The 19,258-nt window shown below is 36.6% G+C and overlaps 1 protein-coding gene across 1 annotated transcript in view; it reads left to right on the top strand.

Annotated features, from left to right (window-relative positions):
• MED13L (mediator complex subunit 13L) overlaps window positions 1–19,258 on the top strand; it is a 201,847-nt gene that overhangs the window by 13,213 nt on the left and 169,376 nt on the right. Inside the window, exon 2 of the mRNA XM_033001517.2 lies at window positions 7,822–8,059. Within this exon, the coding sequence (XP_032857408.2) occupies window positions 7,822–8,059 (238 nt within the window). The remainder of the gene's footprint in view (window positions 1–7,821; window positions 8,060–19,258) is intronic.

Genomic DNA, 19,258 nt, shown 5'->3' with positions numbered 1-19,258 from the left:
AGGTTATTTTTTTAAAATGTGTTGGGTTTTTCCATTCTTGAATTCAGAGTATGAAAAAGTTTGAAGAACTTTTGTTTATGCAGTTACTGCAATCTAGTCTGCCAGTAGCTTGACCTAACAGAAATGTCACGTTGAAGTGGAGACCCAGCTCATTCAGTGCACGATAAGGCTTCTCTTCACTGCCATATGGTTCCTCCCTTTTTAAGGGGCAGAAGGGATAAGCCCTGAGGGAAGGGAACACAAACCATTCTCTGTTTTTTTGTTTTGTTTGTTGTGGTTTTTAGTTTGTGTGTTTCTTTTTTTTTTGTTTTTGTTTTTTTTTTTTTTTTTTTTGTTTTTTTGTTTTTTTTTTTTTTTTTTTTTCCTCTTTTAAATGGATAGGATGAAGAGGGGAATGTTAGCATGCAGTTTAGTAAATGGTCCGATTTCGGGAGACTGCTCAGGGTTGAGATGGTTGTTTTGTTTTGTTTTTTTTTTTTTTTTTTTACACCAAGAGAGTTACAGACTCAGGAGTAAAACATAAGAGAATATTTGTGTACAGGTGCTTGCTGCTGATTCAGTCTTACCGTAGAAAGTTGTGCTATCCAAATAGGAATAATTCTCAGAGTGTAGAAATAATATATAGCTATGGAGAAAACCTTTTTTTTTTTTTTTTTTTTTTTTTAGTTTGGTACTCCGCTATTCCGTGATGTGTTTCTTGTGTCTGTTCTTTCAATTCACTTGACAGGGACTTAGGCAGCTGTTACTAAATATTTTATTTCAGTGGGAGTGGGGGACAAGAGTTCTTGTCAGCATGTGTGTTTGCTTCCCTGGTAAGCACACGTTTTTACAGAGTGTGTTTCAGTCCTCCCGTCTTTGTCCTTTTGTCCTTCCTTCCTAGTGAGGTGTATCAAGATGACATAAATTTTATATGGTATTTAAATGGCTCGAGTAGAGTGTGAAATGATATTTTGTTGCTGTGTGAGGATGATGTAGTGAAATGAAACACTGTAACCAAAACAGATGGTGCTAATCTTGAATCTGTCTGCAAGATCTTATAGCATTTAATTAAAATGGTGGTGTAATTCCCATGACACCCTTAACTACAGTTTAAATTCTTGGACTATGAACTAAGGGCTTTCTTATGCAGATTTTTACTCATGTGAGTTGTCCTTAGTATGAGTCTCTAGTGACTTCAAAATAGCTACTTACTTGAACGAACCTCTCTAAGATGAGACTCTAATAAAACTGGCAAATATATATGGCATTTACATTTTTTTATGTTCCAGTTTGAAGCATAAATTGTAGTCTAAAGATACTTAGCAACTACAGTATCCTACACAGAAGCAAACAAAAATCTGAATTAGAGAAATTGTTTAGATTGTGCTTAGCTTCAGATGCTGGTAAATAAAGTGTTTTAAGGTACTTTGGACAATTTAGCATCTTCCGCATAGAAGGACATATGATGAAAGCTTTTCCACTTGTGTATTCCCTTTGGTTCACCAAAACTTGTTTGTAGAAGTACTTAAGTGAGGTGTGGTTTGGTTTTATTTTTTACACTCAAGAGAATTACAGAAATTTAGGTTTGAAGCACTGTGCAGACCTGAATTTGTCTGAGTAGCACGTTTTGACAGGCAACTGGGAAGTATTTTTTTTATACCTGTTTTTTGTTTTGTTTCTTATAGGAGAACTAAGAAAGATTAAAATGACCTGAACAATGCCATGTTGAAAGACTTTGAGAAAGTCAGGATTAGAGCTGAGGGCCTGTGTGAATATCTAGTTTTTTTTTGCTTGTAAGACCCTTCAAGCCTTTTCTGTAGATTGTTGCCTCTTTTTCAAGAACATTCTTCCTATTTAGGAAGTACTGGGGTACTGATTTTCTACAGTCTGGGGCCTGAATCTGCCTTAGCTTTTCTCTCTTTTCTGTACTACATGAAGCAGGAAAACCAACACGTGATTATGCAATTTTAGCCATTGTTTTTAATGTAGAGAATTGCAGTAATACAGAAACAAGTCTGCTTTACACTTGGTGTAAAAAAATGCAAGAATTTTTTGAACTTTCAGTGCTCTGCTTTTTTTTCTGGTTCTGCTGTGTCTATATTCTTGTATAACCTCTCCAAGAGAGCTTTGTGTATTACATTGGGTGGAATTACTCAAGTCTTCTGGAGAAATTAAGAATTGATCTGTCCATTTCCCATGCAACATATATAGTCTAAAAAGCATTTGGTGGAGATTAGGGAAAAAAACAAAACAAAAAAAAACCCCAAAACAACAACAACAACCAAAAAAAACCACAACACACCAGGACGTGGAAGATGTGTGTTGCTTGTGTTCCATCTGTGAGGACTGCAGAAGAGGAAAATAGTCACAGTGGCTACACAGCACTAATTATATCTTCAGGGTTGCTGGTAGCATGCCAGAATCAAGTTGTACAGTGTGAAATGTTACTGGGGAATTGTGATTTTTAGCAGCTTAAACTCTGCCAGTCTGAATGGAGCACTAGGAGATCAGCAGAGGACCCTTCCTGCCTGTCTATTATTCTGATTTAAGCCTGAGGGGGGAAAAAGAATTGGAGCTTAGGTTTTATCTCTGCTAGGAATTTACAGTTCTAGGTGCTGTCTTGAGTTAAAATGGCCCTCAGCTGTTGCAGGTAGATGTGAAGGTGCCTGTATTTAGGGCGGCAGACTAATGGTTGTAAGTAAAGGTGCTAATTTGCTTTCTCTGTCTCTTCTGGGTGTTGGGTGTGTAGGGGCTATCAGAGGTTTGAACACTCACAGTTAATTTCTTTTGAAGCTGTTTCACTCTGCAGAGTGTCACTGTTAAGATAGTCACTTAGGAGGAAGGAAACCTGTGTTTGCACCCCTTTTCTAAGGGCTAGAGATGACATCCTTTCCATGGCCATGTTGCTGAACGAAAGCATTGGTGTGATTGTGTTTTCATTAATGTTTATTTCTTGAGTACGTTTTGAGCGCGTTTGGATGTCTGCATGGAGTTCGGGGTTCGAGTGCACTCTTCTACCCTGCTAGCAGCTTTTGAATACATCAGGAACAGATCTTCTTGTGTCTTGGGAATTTTGCTGTAAAAAAATAAATATTAATAAAGTTTTTGGATATTACTGTTAGACCTAGAGATCGGATTTCTCTGTTTCTTTACAGGCTTGACCCAGTGCCTTTAGAACAGGCATCTTACAAACACTTTATTCTGTCTCCAATTGTAGTTAACTGAATTTAGAAAAAATAATTTTAAAAAAGCCCCTCTTATCTGGGAAGTTGAACCCTTCAAAGCACAGTCCTCCAAAGCATATGTTCTTTTATAAACCAAAGCAAAAATCTCTTGCATAATGGATGATTTACTAACAATGTTGGTTAGTAGTAAGTAGTTGTAGAGTTCCCTTTTTGTCAGGCTTTTTTAGTGTTAAGAACATTGTAGCAACCATAATCCAAGACTAGCATATGGGAAAAGATGCAAGAAACACAGTAGATTACATCACCTGGCAAGACTCTTGCTTTGTTCTGCGTTCATTTCTAACCAGTTGTGAGTAAAACAGCATGTTCACCGTTCTGTCCTCTGGTTGGCAATCTTGGTTTCCATCTCAGTGAGCATTTCAGTCTGCTTTAAGACCAGCAGTTTTACAAAAAGGAGCAGCTCTACCTGCCCTGACCTGATTTGCTGTCTTCTCTTACTGGTACATGCATCTCGGTGGCTGTTTAATGAATTGGGTATGGGGACTGATCTGAGTAGAGGAAAAAAACGTTTAGTATAATACTTCTGATTTTTAGTCATCTCACCTCAGTATGAATCTCTGCGAACATCAGCGCTGCCATAAAGCGGAAGTGGTGGTACAGTCAGGAGCAGATGACTGATGCAGGGCAGGCAGGCCAGTCCAGGGCTGCTTCTGGCACCAGTGCTTGCTTGTGTTGGTTTAAGGTGTACATTAACAGCAGTCTCTGTGTGCAGTTTAATGTTCGATCTGATTTGAGCTGTCACTGAAAGAAGGAGAGATCCCACTCCACTGCTGCTCTCAGCTGTGCATTCTCACTCCTGCTCGTCTGTCTGCTCTAGTGATTATGTGGCTGCAGGGTAAGCTGTCAGCATGCTGATCTGACAAACGTTTTTCTACATTTTTGTTTCTCATCTTTAAATTGGTGAGCTGATTCCATTCATCCAATGATCACTAGATCTAGTATCAGATTGGGAGATGGAAGTGCGTGGCTGGGGATGAGAAAGGGGCTGCCATTTTGGTAGCAGCCTCTGTTCACTGCTGATTAAGCATGAATGAAACTGTATTTAGTTCTTTAATACAGTCACCAGAACCATGACCATTTGGCTGTCTTGTCTGTAAAAAACCTGCTACAGATAGAGGCCTTTTAAAACCTAGTGATGTTTTTTTATTTAAAGAAACTAAAAAAAACTTCATGTGGATGCAAATATTCTCCCTATAGTGTGTTAAATACTTTACCCAAAGCAACTGTAGAGGCACAGAATATATGCAGGTGTTCTTGGTAAAGTCTTCTCATGTGTACTACTACTGGATTCAGATCTTCTTTTGAATTCAGTTTTAATTAACATGAGGATAAAATATGGAAGTTCTGAGGGATTAGTATTGACGCTTGCCTATTAAAAATTTAAACAGAAACAGACATAATCAAATAAATGCACTGAACTGCATGTCTGCAACTTTGACCAGGAAAAAATGAGAGATGTCATTTTATGTTGATACTAAGTCCAAAACCCCCAGTACTTGTCTCTTCCTTTTTTTGGGAGTCACTTGCGTGGGTGGTAACTAGTGATCCTGGTTAGCTCTAAGTAGTTAGTCATTCCTCACTGTCTGTAGAATTAGTCACTCCAGAAGTTTGTTAGTGTAGAATTAAATCGCATGCAGCTCTGCTGGTTTCTGTATGCTTTTCTTTCTTGACTACATTTCACCTGTGATATGGATGGAATCTTATGGGTTGATACCTCTGAGCTAGCAGGAAGCTGCAAGAGCTGTCTGCTGTTGCAAACGGTTACTGCTGTTGATCGAGTGAGTGGTGCTGTTGAGTAACCTTTTTTGTTCAGTTGGGTTTTTCGGTTTTTGGTTTTGTCATCTTCCCATTTCCATTTTTTCTGATTTACCATATGTTCCTAGTGGATTAGGATATACAAACATTTAATGCTTTTTTTTTTTTTTCCAAGGTTGCCTATGCTGGCACTAATCTTTGGTGTTTTATGATTTGTAGTCGTATTCATTACACTGTTTCAGAAACTCTGCATGATCCTTTTCCAAGTTATAGATAGAGATCCGTGTAGAACAGATGTAGATGCTTTGGAAAAGCATGTGTAAGTACTTTCTCTTAGAGTATTATGTAATGTGTGAGGTATTCCAGCACTACACAGCACCCTACTGTGAGGGGAAAAAAAAACAAAACAAAACAAAAAAACCCAAACAAACAAAAAAAAACCCAAAACAACAACCAACTTTGTCCTTCCCATTTGCCTCTTCCTCTTGAGTTCCCATGCCTTCTTTTATGCCAGGAACATGGCATATATGCTGTGTGTCTCGGCCAATCTTGACTGTCTTTTCCTATTTGCTTTTTCATAGTTCCCCAACACTTTGAACGGATGATCAGCATTTCTGTCTGAGTGCAAAAGTAGTAGTGCGGGGTTAATCCAGTGTTGTCTGCAATTACACCACATTGGTATCCTGCTGACGTGGTACAGGATGGTAGTGTCACTTCTGCAGCGTGGAGCTGAAGATTACTGGTGGTTTAGGGACATGCAAAAAATAAAAACAATTTCACTGCTGTTCGATGTGTCAGACTTTTTTCCCCTTCGCAGTGAAGATCAGCTACTGTATTCCTGTGTGCCTGGTGAGGCCTCTTCAGAGGAAAATTAAATAGGCAACAGTAAATTGAATCCGAGTAATTCAGTGTTTGGGGAGATAGTCCTTCAGGCATAGTCACAGGAACTTTAGTCATGGGCCAGAACCCTGCTGTGCTAGTCAATATACAGGCAGAATGATGTGAAACTGCTTTAGAGGATATTTATAAGATCAAAGGAATAAAAGTTATTTTAGCTTCTGTTGGTCTGACGAATGTCACCTTTAGCTCCTCAGCAGTTAACCAGCTAGGTCTTAAACAAGTAACCGCCTACTTCCACTTACTGTGGTGAAGGAAAGTAAATTTTAAACTCATGAATGAACTAAGTTTGTGGACTTGAAAAGGGAGACCCTTCTGTGTGTGACATGCAGGTCTTAGAGGAGCAGTATAGGCCAGTAGGTTAAATGTCTTTCTGCAGAAAATGCAAGGAATATGTGATTTGCTAATCTTTGTTTTCTTTAGGAGTAAAAATGCACCCTTTTTTTGGTTGATATTTTCCATATGTTTTGTCCAGAGAAAGGAATGTTTGCTGTTTTGATACAGCTTAATTTATTACTTGGTGGGGGGGAGGGAGTCAGGCATCCTACAGCTAGTGTTTCCACTGCTGTGTCTTTCCCCTTCTCCCTGGCAATGACTTTTCTTGTCAAAGGTGTAGATGCTGCATTTGAGTTTTTGCAGGTTGTTGCTGTAGAGCAGCTGGCTTTTCCTGTAGGACCACTTCAGAGCTGAGCACACTGGCTATTTCTGCACAGCAAAGTGAAGGTGTGAATACTGTAAATGAAGCAGAGCTAATAACAGGAGTGAGAATGTGGTAACATAGGTTAGAAACCAGAGTACAAGCCCACTGTGAACACAGAGTATATGCATACCACTTTTTTATTTGATAATGATACTTGTGCTAGCTAGGCTAAAAGTCACACGGGTATTCCCTTGAGTCCTGGGCAGGCTTCCAGAGCCAGGGGAGGGTAAAGAGGAAGGAGGGTGCAGCAGCAGTCATAGGGACAAACTGGGAGTGGAAGAAAAGCAGGAGTGGAGAGGAAGAGTGTAATGGGCAGGGTAATAGAAGTAGATAAAAAGGTAGCAATCTGGACACTTCAGAGACAAGAGGAACTGAATGTGACAGCTGTGAGTATCTGCTATTGAAAGTGAGAAGAAAAAAAGATTAGAACCACTGCTCTGCTGACCTGATTCTAGCTGCCAGCTCTTTCATGGTTTGATTACTTTGTCGACTTCTTCCCTGACAATTGTTTATTCACACTGCAATGCCATGGGACACCTGCACTCCTTCATATTTTTACCCTGTGCAAAGGAGAAATCCTTCCCGAAAGTGGGTAGCCATTTTCCTGTTCTTATTCTTTCTTAATGGTTAATAAGAGAATTCTGTGTAGTTGAGAGACAGTAAATGGCAACTGTCCTTATTCTTTTGCTTTTGTTCATTTGAACAAAAATGAAAATAAAATGCATGTGTCATAAACCTGTAACATCACAATATGAAACTGTATTTCACCATTTTCAGTAAGTCACTTTTTTTTTACATCCTGTAGTACTCTCTGATTACGATTTCCAAGTGGTCAACTTTTGGGCTGACACTGAACTCACTTGACCACCAAGCAGCATGTTGGGAATGGGCCTTATTCCCTTTTCCTGTTTGTTTGGGCTTTTCCTCTCTAGTTTGTAAGATTACAGTAAGATATCAGTAAGGTTAGAAATTAATGGATCTGCTGGAAATAAGTCAGGTTGTGGTGAAAAACCTAAATGCAGGGGTAAGCCAGCCAGGTTTATTCAGTACTGTTTCTAAAGTTGTTTTCCTTTTTCCTTGAGGGGGAAGAGAGGAGAATATTGGAATAGGAGGAGTTTTTAACTTCATCTGCTTAGAGCTAAATTCGAGGAATTAAACAGTGAAAATGAAACAAACCAGTACTATGAATACAACTACATTTTGAAATGGTGATTTAATGGCTTTTTTTTTTTTTTTTCTCCATAGGCTGAACTCACAGGCATCAAATGGCGTAGGTACAATTTTGAAGGTCATGGGGACTGTGGCCCTATCATTTCAGCCCCAGCACAGGATGATCCGATTCTGCTCAGCTTCATCCGCTGCTTGCAGGCCAATTTGCTTTGTGTGTGGCGCCGTGATGTCAAACCGGATTGTAAGGAACTATGGATATTCTGGTGGGGAGATGAACCAAATCTTGTAGATGTCATACATCGCGAACTGCACAGTAAGTTCTTCTCTTTCTTTGTTTCTTTCTTTATTTATATTTTTTTCAGTGAAAAAGGAACTGTCTTTAAAGGTTTTAACTTGCTACCATAGGTGATTTTGTCATAAATCATGGATTAAGACCTAAAGAAAAAATAGAAGCTTGTAAATCTGACTTTATCTGCGATCTGCAGATAAAATGCAAAATAAAACTTCAAAGAAGTTAGGAGACCTGTATCCAACATCATTAATTAGATATTTATGAAATCCCAAATACGATGTAAAATTAGAGTAAATTCTAGTTCAGAGAATAATAGTAAAGAAAATAAGAACTGGCATAAGGTAGTAGTTGGTGGAGAAAATCACCTACGCTACAGAGTCAGGTAAACTCCATGGCCCAACAGGTAAATCTGCAAGGTCATAATGTGCAACCTTGGTCATGCTACAGGATTTGAGTGTAAATGGAGGCAAGTTGCAACACGTAAATATAATAAAAGGAAGGAAGGGGAAGGTGGAAAAAGGTGTCAATGATGAGTTGATGTGATGGTAGTTTTTATGCAGCTTGATGGTCCTCAGTGCCTCTGGAGTGTGTAGCCTTGAAATTACAGAACAAAACTAACTTTAGCTCTTGTGATCCTTTTTGGCTGTGACTGCTTACTGTGTATTAATTCCTTTTCAGTGTTGTGTTGTTGCTGTGAGTAAAACTAGTCTGCCTGAAAACATTAACTTTTAAATTTTTTTTTTATTAGACTGCATGAATACTTGTGTCTCATGTCTTGGATGGAAACAATGACAGTTCACTAATCCTGGAATAATAATAGTAATGAAAATCCTCCTCCCAAATGAATAATAAGGATAAGTTCCTTGGGTTTTGCAGTAAATTTTCATCTTGGTAGTCGTTAGACCTTCTGGTTACTTGATGATAAAATTTGTTTGCCAGTACAAATATATAGAAAACTGTATTTGTCAAGTGTGCTCTAGTTGTCCTTTATCTCCCCACCTCTACCCCGCAGTTTTGATCCTGGGTTATGCTAAGTTAATTTCCTTATTCATTTTCCTGTTCTAACCACCTGTCTTCAGACTGTTATAAACTTCATACTTCATGAATACCAGATTGTTTATTTGGTAATATAGCCTGTGAAATCACAGATACGAAACACTGTGTATCTTTAGGCATATTTCGTGCAGGTAGCTGTGTGATCATATATAATTAAAGAGATGGCTCGGAAGTGCTGCACCAAGCCATTCCACTGACATTAATTTTTTATGAGGCACCTGTTTTGAATGAAGGCATGAGTAATATTTCTACTTACCCAGCAAAGCTTTAATAATATATGCTTTTCCCTTCATGAAATATAGTTTATTTAATATTTCAAATGCAGTATATGGAACTTAAGTGTCTTTTTATTTGAGGGGAGTTGCAGGTGATAGCTTCTGTTTCTGTTGTAAATTGATGTAGCTTGTTTATAAATAACATCATGGTTCTCTCTGAAAGTAGCATTATACTGTTGTAATGGTATGGTGAAGTATTTAAATGCATGAATAGCTGAACCTGTTCAAATACAGTGTGGGACAGAGTATAGCAAATAGACAATAGCATCTCTTTGGTACGTTTTTTTTGCCTGGTCCAAAATTTTATGGAGCATCTAAGCTGGAGCCTTCAGCACAATAATTTTTAAGTGGAATTAAATCTGAAAATTGCCTCAAGAACACTTTTTTTTTTTTTTTTTTTTAAAGTGTCAACAGCAGCAGTATCACCCTGATGATAAACAGTCTGAACATAGTGTATTTCACAACAGTGTAGCCAGCTGTGCTGAAAAGATGTGTCTGCCCTGGTACAATAGCGCTATCATTGGGCAATCCTTGTTTGTGATGCTCCCTGGCATTAAAGTAAAAATGTCTGAAAGAAAAGGATTGTACAGAGGGATGTGAAAAGATGCAGAGTTGAGTTTGGAGATGGAGAAAGGAGGATTATGTGTAACTCGCTTAGTGAAATGAAGTACATGGTAATTGAAAGAAGAAGAAATATGTTCCTGCTAACTGTTAGGATCCTACAGGAATTCGGGAAGTAATCTCCTTTGCTTCTCCCTTCTACTGCAGGCTTCAGAATTCTTTGTAATGTGTGTAAATCATATAATGAGAGATTTACTTGTTCTGTATTAAAAGCCCATTTAAATGATTGTAGTGACTTAATCAGATAATGTTTTCAAGTCAGGTAATTGTAAAAGTATTACAAATTTTACTGTGGATAGAGCTGTCTTGCTCCTTTCAGTAGATTTTTTTTTTTTTTTGTAGAGTTCAGACATCAGTATTGACAAAATATTGAACATCAGATTCTGTCAGAATGAGGCCTTTATGTACACGGATTCCTTGAAATATGACAGAGAACACTGTTCAATGTTTCATGCAGCATCAAGGCAGAAGAAACAAGGTTATTTTGCTTTTTGTTGATAAAAAGGCCGCAGTACCGAAATATTTGATAGCTGAAATTAGTTTCTGAAGTTTACATGCAAGGCCTTTGCATGTGGGCATACAAAGAGAAAACAAGCTACTTACTGAAGCATAGTAATTTACTTGCCTGTCAGCTGAGCTGCCATAGCATGCTGTTTGTTTTGGGATAACCTAGTTGTGAAATAAGCGGCATTGGCTTAAAATCTTGTTTGTATGGGTTGGATTGTCACTGTGGTCAGTAACTTAGAGTTCAATAGCCGGAGCTTTGTCTTTGTTTGTGCTCATACAGACATACTGGGAATTCCAAGTGGAAGATTAGAGTCTATAAGAAACACTTTCAGCTTCACAAATCCTGTCATTTGAGATGTATGAACTTTAGGAAATAATGGCTGTTAATAAGATCATGAATTCTTACCAAGTATAAAGTTGCTCACAGTGCTTTGGATTTCTCTTTTCCTACCTAGGACTTGTGCTTTAAAAGTGAAATTTTCGTTAGGGTAATAAAAATATAGTGACAACTTTAAATTGTGTCTATCTTTTATCCGTTCAAGTTGGAATTAGAATTACTGATTTTCATGAATAACATAATCACTCAAATAATATTGTGGGACATTTAGTAGTTTCACTAACCAAATTAGAAGTTCAAATTGAGACTTTCAGAAACAATTTTTAAAGTTTTGCATATGAACTATGTGCGTTGTCTTATCTTTTTAACATTCAAGATAGATAATTTTGGAAACAACAATCTGCCTTTTATGAAATAATTTCATATAGTCATAGGGAAAACAACTTAGTAGTCATAAATGAGAGGTACTAGGAACTGTTGTTTATGCAGTAGCTTTCCAAAACTGTAGATAATTAAATGCTGTCTTGGGAGATTAAGTAAAAACAACTATTTGCAGAACAGCTATAGATCAGTTAAGTAGTTAGATTAGCTAGACAGCTGTGGGTTTCATAGGTGTGTGTCTTGCACATACTCCTCCATCTCTTTTTCCTGCCAGCCTCAGCTATTGTCTGCTGGTTTTTGTTGTGATTGCATTTTAAATTTGAAGAAAGATGGAAGATCTTTATTCTGTCCCAAGTGAAAAAAACTAATTGGTATGGAGTCACTAAGTGGGGGGGGGGGGGGGAATTGAGTGATTTTACAAGTTTGAAAAAGTTGGGAGTGTTTTAGTTTGTGGAAGTTTTGTTTTCTCAAGGATAAATGCTATTTAATGATACTACTGCCTGAAGAGGTTTGACAAGTGTTACAGCTGCTGTACCTTTTCCCATAACTATTTATTTTGTAAATTCTACAGAAGAAATGGAAAGGAGAAGAGGTAGTATCTTACTGTTTACAGTTTTTTTGACAGGGAAGTTGTAGATTTGCAAGTTGCAGTGATCTCACTTGCATTTGGTGACCAAATACCATCTGGAACACCACAGATAAATTAATACTTGACTCCTGGATTTTTATTTTTCTCCCACCCTCCTGCCTTGTACCCTGTGCATTCCACAAAGATTATAAGCAGGTGATATCTGTTCCTTAGTTGCCACCCTTGCTTTTGCAAGGAATAATTGTGCCTGACATTTTAAATAACCTTTTTGTCTGACAAATTTGTCTATAAACTTGTAATCTGCATATTGAGTTTATGGATATGTTCAGCTTTACCTGTTGCATCCGTGGTACAGAATACTTGAATTACCAGAAATAATGCAGGGACTATGATGTGCACCACTACTGGGAATTTGTTTTGGTGACTGTAAATGTGACCCTGGAGGGGGACTCTGGAAGGCTGTCAGAATGTTAGACAGCATCTTGAAAATGAGTAAGATGCTGGACGCTTGATAGAAGGATGCAGTTTTTTTTAAAGAACTATCAACTTAATAGCTTGTTTTCCTGAAATCAGTAATTCTGGTATGTATTTGGGGTTGTCATCACATGTGTTCCTCATTGAAGCTATGAAGACAAACCAAATGAATATGAGGAACTTGGGGCATCAGTGAGAAACCCCAGACACCCATCTGTAGCCTCCAGCCGTTATCGTTGGCCTAAGCAACGCATGGCACAGAAGTGAAAACCCTGTATTGTGACAGGTGCTTCATCATATGTTTCAAAATAGAAGCTTAACAGTACAGAGCTCCTTGAGAGACAATAAATACAATTTTAGCATCTTGCTACTCTTGGGACAATCATCCTTGAAGTGTTGGTTAAGTTGCAGTTAACTCTTGACTCACTCTCACTTAAAATTCATTTAAAGACATTTTCCCCTCAAATAGATCAGCTTACAGTTCTTTTTGTACAACTTTTTTGTTGCAGGAGGAGGGGCTTGTGAAGTGAAGGTGGTATATGTAACGTTAGCATTTTTCTGTGGGCTGAATTCTTTTGAACAAAACCCTTTGTTTTTTATGTCATTTCTAGTACACTGCACTTGACCCATTAATTGCTGGAGGTGCTTCCCCAAAAAAGATACCATTAACCCTTGTACTACGTTGGATGTAGAACATTGGGATTTTGATGGAAACTCTTAAAAATAATAGATTATTTCAAGTTTAAATTTAAATATTTTAAATTAATTAGGTGAAGCTTTCCTGAAAGATTATTTTTCATCTTTCACATAAGTCAACTTGGTAAGTTTAAAAATGTGGTTAAAACTTGATCTGTGACAGGAAGACTGTGGAACTTCAGTTCATTTATGTTTATGAATTTTTGGCATATTGGGCTGACACAGTTGTAATCCCCATGTGCTGATAAATGTTGAGAGGAAAAAATGTTAGCTGTAGGGAAGGACTTTTTGTAAGGCATCCACATTAGACCATGTAGTTGTGGCCCAGACCTAATTTCTGCTGTTGTTTCACTGCCTGCAAATCGCTGATGGGTAGATTTTCACCTGCAGGAGAACAGAGCATGCTGGCTATGTTTACAAGGATGTTTCTTGAGAAGAATAACTTGCCAGAGCTCAATTTAGGTATTTTTATTACAGCTAGGTAGCGTGCTTGATGCTCACTTATTGACTTCCGGATTTCAAATTTATTTTATCAGTTATGTTTTCTAAATTAAGTAAATGCTTAACCTACAAAGATTAAGCAGATGGTGTTTTTCAGTATTTATTAGGGATTTAAAGAAAAATAATGGAAAACTTGAATTTTTAAAATAATTTTTTTTTTTTTGTTCTTCTAATGTAAAAGAGGATAAAGGGAGTGAAAAGTCTACTTTCTGTTTGAATTCAGAATACTCTAATGTTCTTTCAAGGCACTGTGTTTGATTTACTGTAGTTATAAGGAATTGGGAACCCTTTCGGGAGATATGAAATATGTTCTTAGCTGCTGTGTAGCAACGTATGTTAATTATTGCATGAGAAGATGCTCCTGTCTGTAGAAACATATTTTATGTGAAAGAGTGCGTAAAATCAAGAATAAGCACCTCTTCCTGTGAAATGGGTATACAAATGCATAGTATTGCTTTTAATGAAGGTGCTCTTACATCTTTCATTCTATTATAAGATTAGGAAAGTGGGAAGGAAGGGAGTGTTTTGCTGCTGAAATTACATTATGGCTAGCTTTGACACTTTCTTGAAATTACCAAAAGGTTATCTCCTTGTTTCCTTGTTTGATAGGCTTAGTTGAAGGGTGTACAAGCATGGAATGCATATTACAACAACTTGTTTTATGTACTCCAGATAACTACATAAACCCCATAACTATTGTCATGCTCAGTATTATTTAGAATGAGACCAGCTAACGTATGGAAAAGCAGCGTACGAACAAGGGATAAAAGGAGTCTCATAGGAGCTGAAATTGAAGTATTTTTGAAGGCTTTCAATTTAAAAAGAAGCTACGAATATCAAGCAGCTGAGTACCACTTATTAATAATTTGAAGTGAAATCTGAAAATGGTTAATTGCCGGTTCTTGAGTTAGGAGTGGAATTAGCAAGTAGGTTCATATGACAGAAGACTTTATTGGAATATTAAGTTACTGAAAAGTCTGTTTCTGGGTTGATTACTTTCAATAAGATAAGTCATTTGCATTTTCTTAATTGCCTAGCATAGATTATTTCCAAAAGCATGAAAACAGAGTTAAACTTTTACATTCTTTTGGAAAGAAGATAGGATTTAAAAATGAATTCATACTTTCTCAGGTTGCAGAATTGTTCTGTGACCCTTATATTTGACACTGTTAATTGGTGTCTGGTGATTGCCAGTTGAAGTTTAGCTTAGACAAAATAAACTTTTTCTTTTAAGGAGGCATACTAAATGAGGTTATTATGCCATCATTTGGGATTAAGGAATTGCTTCATGGGAAAATGCCAACTCCTTTTATACACATGAAGTTGACAAGAGCCTTATTGTGTCTGGGCAAGATGTCTTCATTTTATTTTGTTTTCTTTTAAAAATAAATACTCTTCCCACTACCCCAACTTCTGTCTTTTTACTCGAAAATTGGTTTATGGCTAGAGGCAACAAGGATATGTGTTGTCTACAAAAAAAAAAAAAATCATCAAATCTGAGTCTCCTATTTAGAAGTCAGATTGTGCTTACCTTTTCCTTAATTCTTTTCTTTAGTGGTTTTTCTCTTAACAGTGAATCTCAGTTCAGAGTAGTATCAAATGAGCACATACGGTATTCATGAATTCATTGTCAATTCTAGTTAATGATGTATTATTCTAACATACTGCAGTTTTTCCCATTTTACAGTCAGCGATATCTAAATCTAAAAGTTAACCAAACAATATGAAATCTACCTAAAAGTGATACGTAAGATAGCCTAATACTTTCTTTTTTTAAAATCTCCTATGAATTAACATTTAATATTTGGAAATTTAGAGGTTTTACTGTTAATTGCAACAAATTAACTTCTGAAAATAGTTTGAAGGAAAGACACTGATGGAAGGTAAAGCCAAGAAATTCTCTATTGAAAAGCATATTTTTTCCTTTTAATCTTCCTGCTTTCAAAATACAAGCTTAGTTCAATTGAAGTAGTTGAAATGGTGAGTAATTAATCTTTTAAGTTTTATTGGCCACACAATAGTTATTGTTTTTCTGTTGTGTTTTTGCAGAAAAATGAATTTGCATTCATTGTGAGGCGTTAATAGCTGCATTCTGTGCTGACTGTTTAGTGATTCTTTTGCAGAACTATTTCAGTAAGACTAGACTTCATATGAAACCTCATGTGTTTAAGGGTGAATAGAATCGGTGCTACAAAAGTGGTAGTGCACAGAAAGTGCTGGAAATCCGAAACAAGATTATAATAGCTCAGAATCCTTTTCAGACAAAAGCCGGAGTGAGGTATTACTAATGAATTGGAGAGAACTATTGTAGAAAATGTGCTTGGAATTAACTAGAGTGTTGAGACCAAACTGAAGTCCAACTTTTGAATGTAAATAAAATTGATGTGTTACCACAGGCAACTCAGTGAACCACGTAATTAGTTTTTTTCCATGAAAAATGAGACATTATACTGCAGCTGCAGCAAAGCAGTATGTAAAGGATTTATATTCTAGTTATATGAAAATTAAACAATCATTAAAAGATTGTATTTTTAAAAGTGCTGCTTGAGGGGGGGGAAATAAAAAAATCCAATCAGTTGAATTTATTTCTCAGCAATGTGTTTGGCAATATCATCCACAGTAGTTGATGTTTTTTGCTTCAGGGAATCTTTTTTCCAGTAAAATGAACTCACTTAGCCGTGTGAAGTAAATCTAAGTTAGCTTGAAGTGAAATCTGCATTAATAGAGCTCATTGCTGATGTTTGTATTTTCATGTACTGAGTAATCCTAAATACAGAGAGTAAGGTCTACTGGTAAATTCCAGATGAAATACCACCTTCAAAAAAAAAAAAAAAAAAGCAATTGTATGTGAAATTTTGGTAATGACATTTTTAGGATAATGAATGAACTTCTAGTAACACACACATGCTACTGGATTGCAAATAGAAAACATAGAAACATGATTCTTCTGAAGTTAACCCGTAGCTTCTCTTTAGAGAGCTATGTTTTCTATTACATATAAGTTACTTTCTTTATTTTAATGTTCCTATTAAAGGTTTTAAATGTTGATACTGGATTCTTATACCCCAGTTCTGCAACTAGTTTCATTTTAAGTGGGCTTAATTATACATGTGCACTTACTTATCCAAGGGTTTGACAGTAATCTATATTACAAGTACACTGGATACCTTGAAATATGTACACATGGCAATTCTAAGATTTGATATATAGCTCAGTGTCAGTGATCAGCCATGAAATTTGAGAAGCAGTGTGGTACACTGAGAAAGAAGGTTTTCAAACACGAAGTCTGTTTCCTGATGTTTATTTGAAACTACAGGGCATGCTGAAGTTGTAGCATGTCATTTCCAAAACAGCATGCCATAAATATGCAAACAAAAAAATATTCTTGCATAGAATTAAGAGGAGGAGCAAATGCCAAAAAAGTGCTCTGTAGTACATAGAGTAGCTTAAGAATGAGGTTGAATTCTTACCTTTGCTCTTTGCCCATGGAAATTGTGGGTTTTAATAGGAAAAGGGTGGAGTTTTGCTGTTAGTTAAATATTGTTTGCTTTTTTTAAAACAAACTGTGTCTTGCAGTCACTCATACAATGACAACTGGAACTCAAACTTCCAGAGAAACAGTGTTAAATTGATTTTTCATTACTTAAATGTTAAGTAGTTTGAAGGAAAAGTATGCACTAGGGGGAAAGGCACACTACCAAAATGCTTTTGCATTCTTTTTGATCTAAATCACACTTTAAATTTTTTCACTTTCAGCTCAGCAGTGTAAGCGTAACTTGTAACAAAGCCATCTGTGCTCAGTTTGTCTGATACCAGAAAATTGACTATTGTGTTCCCTTTAGTCATACAAATGCATTGCAATTGTCTTTGTGTTCTCTTAGTTCAGGTACATGCTGGTGTGAGACAAGTCACTGTTTCCATTTTTATTACAGCTGATGATCAGATTTGGAGCATATAATAATAAATTGATGTGTGAATAGTAACAAATAACTAGGTAAACTTAGCGCCTCAAATTTCTCCAGAAATTTAAGTGTGAATTTCCTATACTAAGGAGTGTATATTGATAAATTTGATCTCAGAAGGAAGAATTGAAGGTGGTAAGTATGGCAGTTTCTAAGCAGGATTTCAAGAAAGAAATCTTTTTCAGAAAAACTTTTTTTTTTTTTTTTTATAGTTCAAGTTGTTCCATGACATTCTAGTTGCTCTGTATTTTCTGAAACATAAGTAATAGCTTTTTTACAGCCAAGGGAAACTTCAAATCATAGGTGATGAAAGTATCATTGTACAGTGTTTTCTTTACTTGAATGGCTCTAAGGATTTCATACATATTCTTTAATGCTCTCTAAAGAGATGGGAAGTATGAAAATTATTATTGTGTCTACAGGGGGAACAGGAGGGCTTATAGTCTTATGTGTTTATGGTTCTGGAAACTTGGTTAACCAATTGGATCACAGAAGTTAATCTCTTGGCCCCTTTTGGGTTCAATAAAACTTATTCTATGCAGTATTTTGCAACATATGTGAACAAAATTCACTGGAATCTGTTCTCGAAGGCAAATTGGGGGAAATGTGTGGGTTTTGTCTCTCCTGTCTTTTCTTTTTATCTCTCCTGTATGAAAAGGATGCTATTTCTGATAATATCATGGTAATAAGCAGTGTGATTACAAAGCAAGTATGTCTTCTATATTTGATTGATGTTCCCTGCTCTGGTTAAGTGATGGATATGATGCTGGACCACGTTGGGTTGGGATAGAATAATAAAAGGCTTAACTGAAAATTGTGCTCTTTCCAGTGATATTCCTGAATGTGCCTGGGAACTCTGCCACTTTAAAAAGCTGCTTTTCAAGAGGAATACATGTTTCTGACAAAGGTTTTATAAGTTTGCTTTAATATGCAGTAGGCTTATTGAAAAACAACACTTTGTTCTTAAGTTGTTCTAGTGTTATATTTTGAATAACTTCAAATTAATGTAAGGATTCTGTTCTTTAGCAGCCCTCACCTGGTAGTCCAATTCTGAATTCGTATAAAAGCAAAGTAAAGTTTTTATTGCTGCAATATAATAAGGGCAACTGTGAAAACAAGATTTTTCTTTTTTTTCCTTGTTGCAAAGAAAGAGATGCAGCTAATTCAACACCTGGAAAGTAAAGGTGGTGCTTCTTTCCTTGTTTGTTTCAGTAATAAGTGGAAAGAATATATATACTGTGACTTTAACTGCTCATGTGGACAGTTACCTCCTTTTCATGGTAAAAATCACCTCAGAATAAATTAAAAAAAAAAAAAAAAAGGAAGAGACTGTTAACTTCTGCCTTCTGGGAGAAGGAAGTGTAGTTCCATTTTAAGCCTGACAAGCCATTTCAATCTTTGTGTCATTTTGCATTTGTGCTGTGTATGGTGTTGAATGTCGCTGTAAACTTCATGTGGGGAACCATATCTCCTTATGTAGTTTGTACTATATTGAAGTATATAGTTTCTGCATATACAACATAATGTTTGGGGGGTGAATTGTTATTCAGCAATGTGAAAGAGGATTGAGATAAGTGAAATGCTAGGCTATTTAATGGGACACACTGCAAATGTGAAGGGGTGTAAAAAGTGATGTCAAAGTGGTTGCTGCTTTTCTGCTGGCTTGCTGGTGCTTCCAGCTTGAGGTCGGTCCTCTGATCCTGTCTTAGCCTCTGCACAAACTCAGAGCTGGAATTTATACCCAGAAGAGTTTTACAGTCCAAATGGAGGAGTTCCCACTTGTCTATTCCCTTTCCCATTCTTTGGGTAATGATTTATTCA

The sequence above is a fragment of the Tyto alba genome, unplaced genomic scaffold (assembly GCF_018691265.1).
Source record: "Tyto alba isolate M040663 unplaced genomic scaffold, T.alba_DEE_v4.0 Super-Scaffold_44, whole genome shotgun sequence".
In the NCBI taxonomy this organism is placed as follows: domain Eukaryota; kingdom Metazoa; phylum Chordata; class Aves; order Strigiformes; family Tytonidae; genus Tyto; species Tyto alba.
The sequence above is the reverse complement of the archived record's forward strand: the minus strand, read 5'-3'. Positions and strand labels throughout refer to the sequence as shown.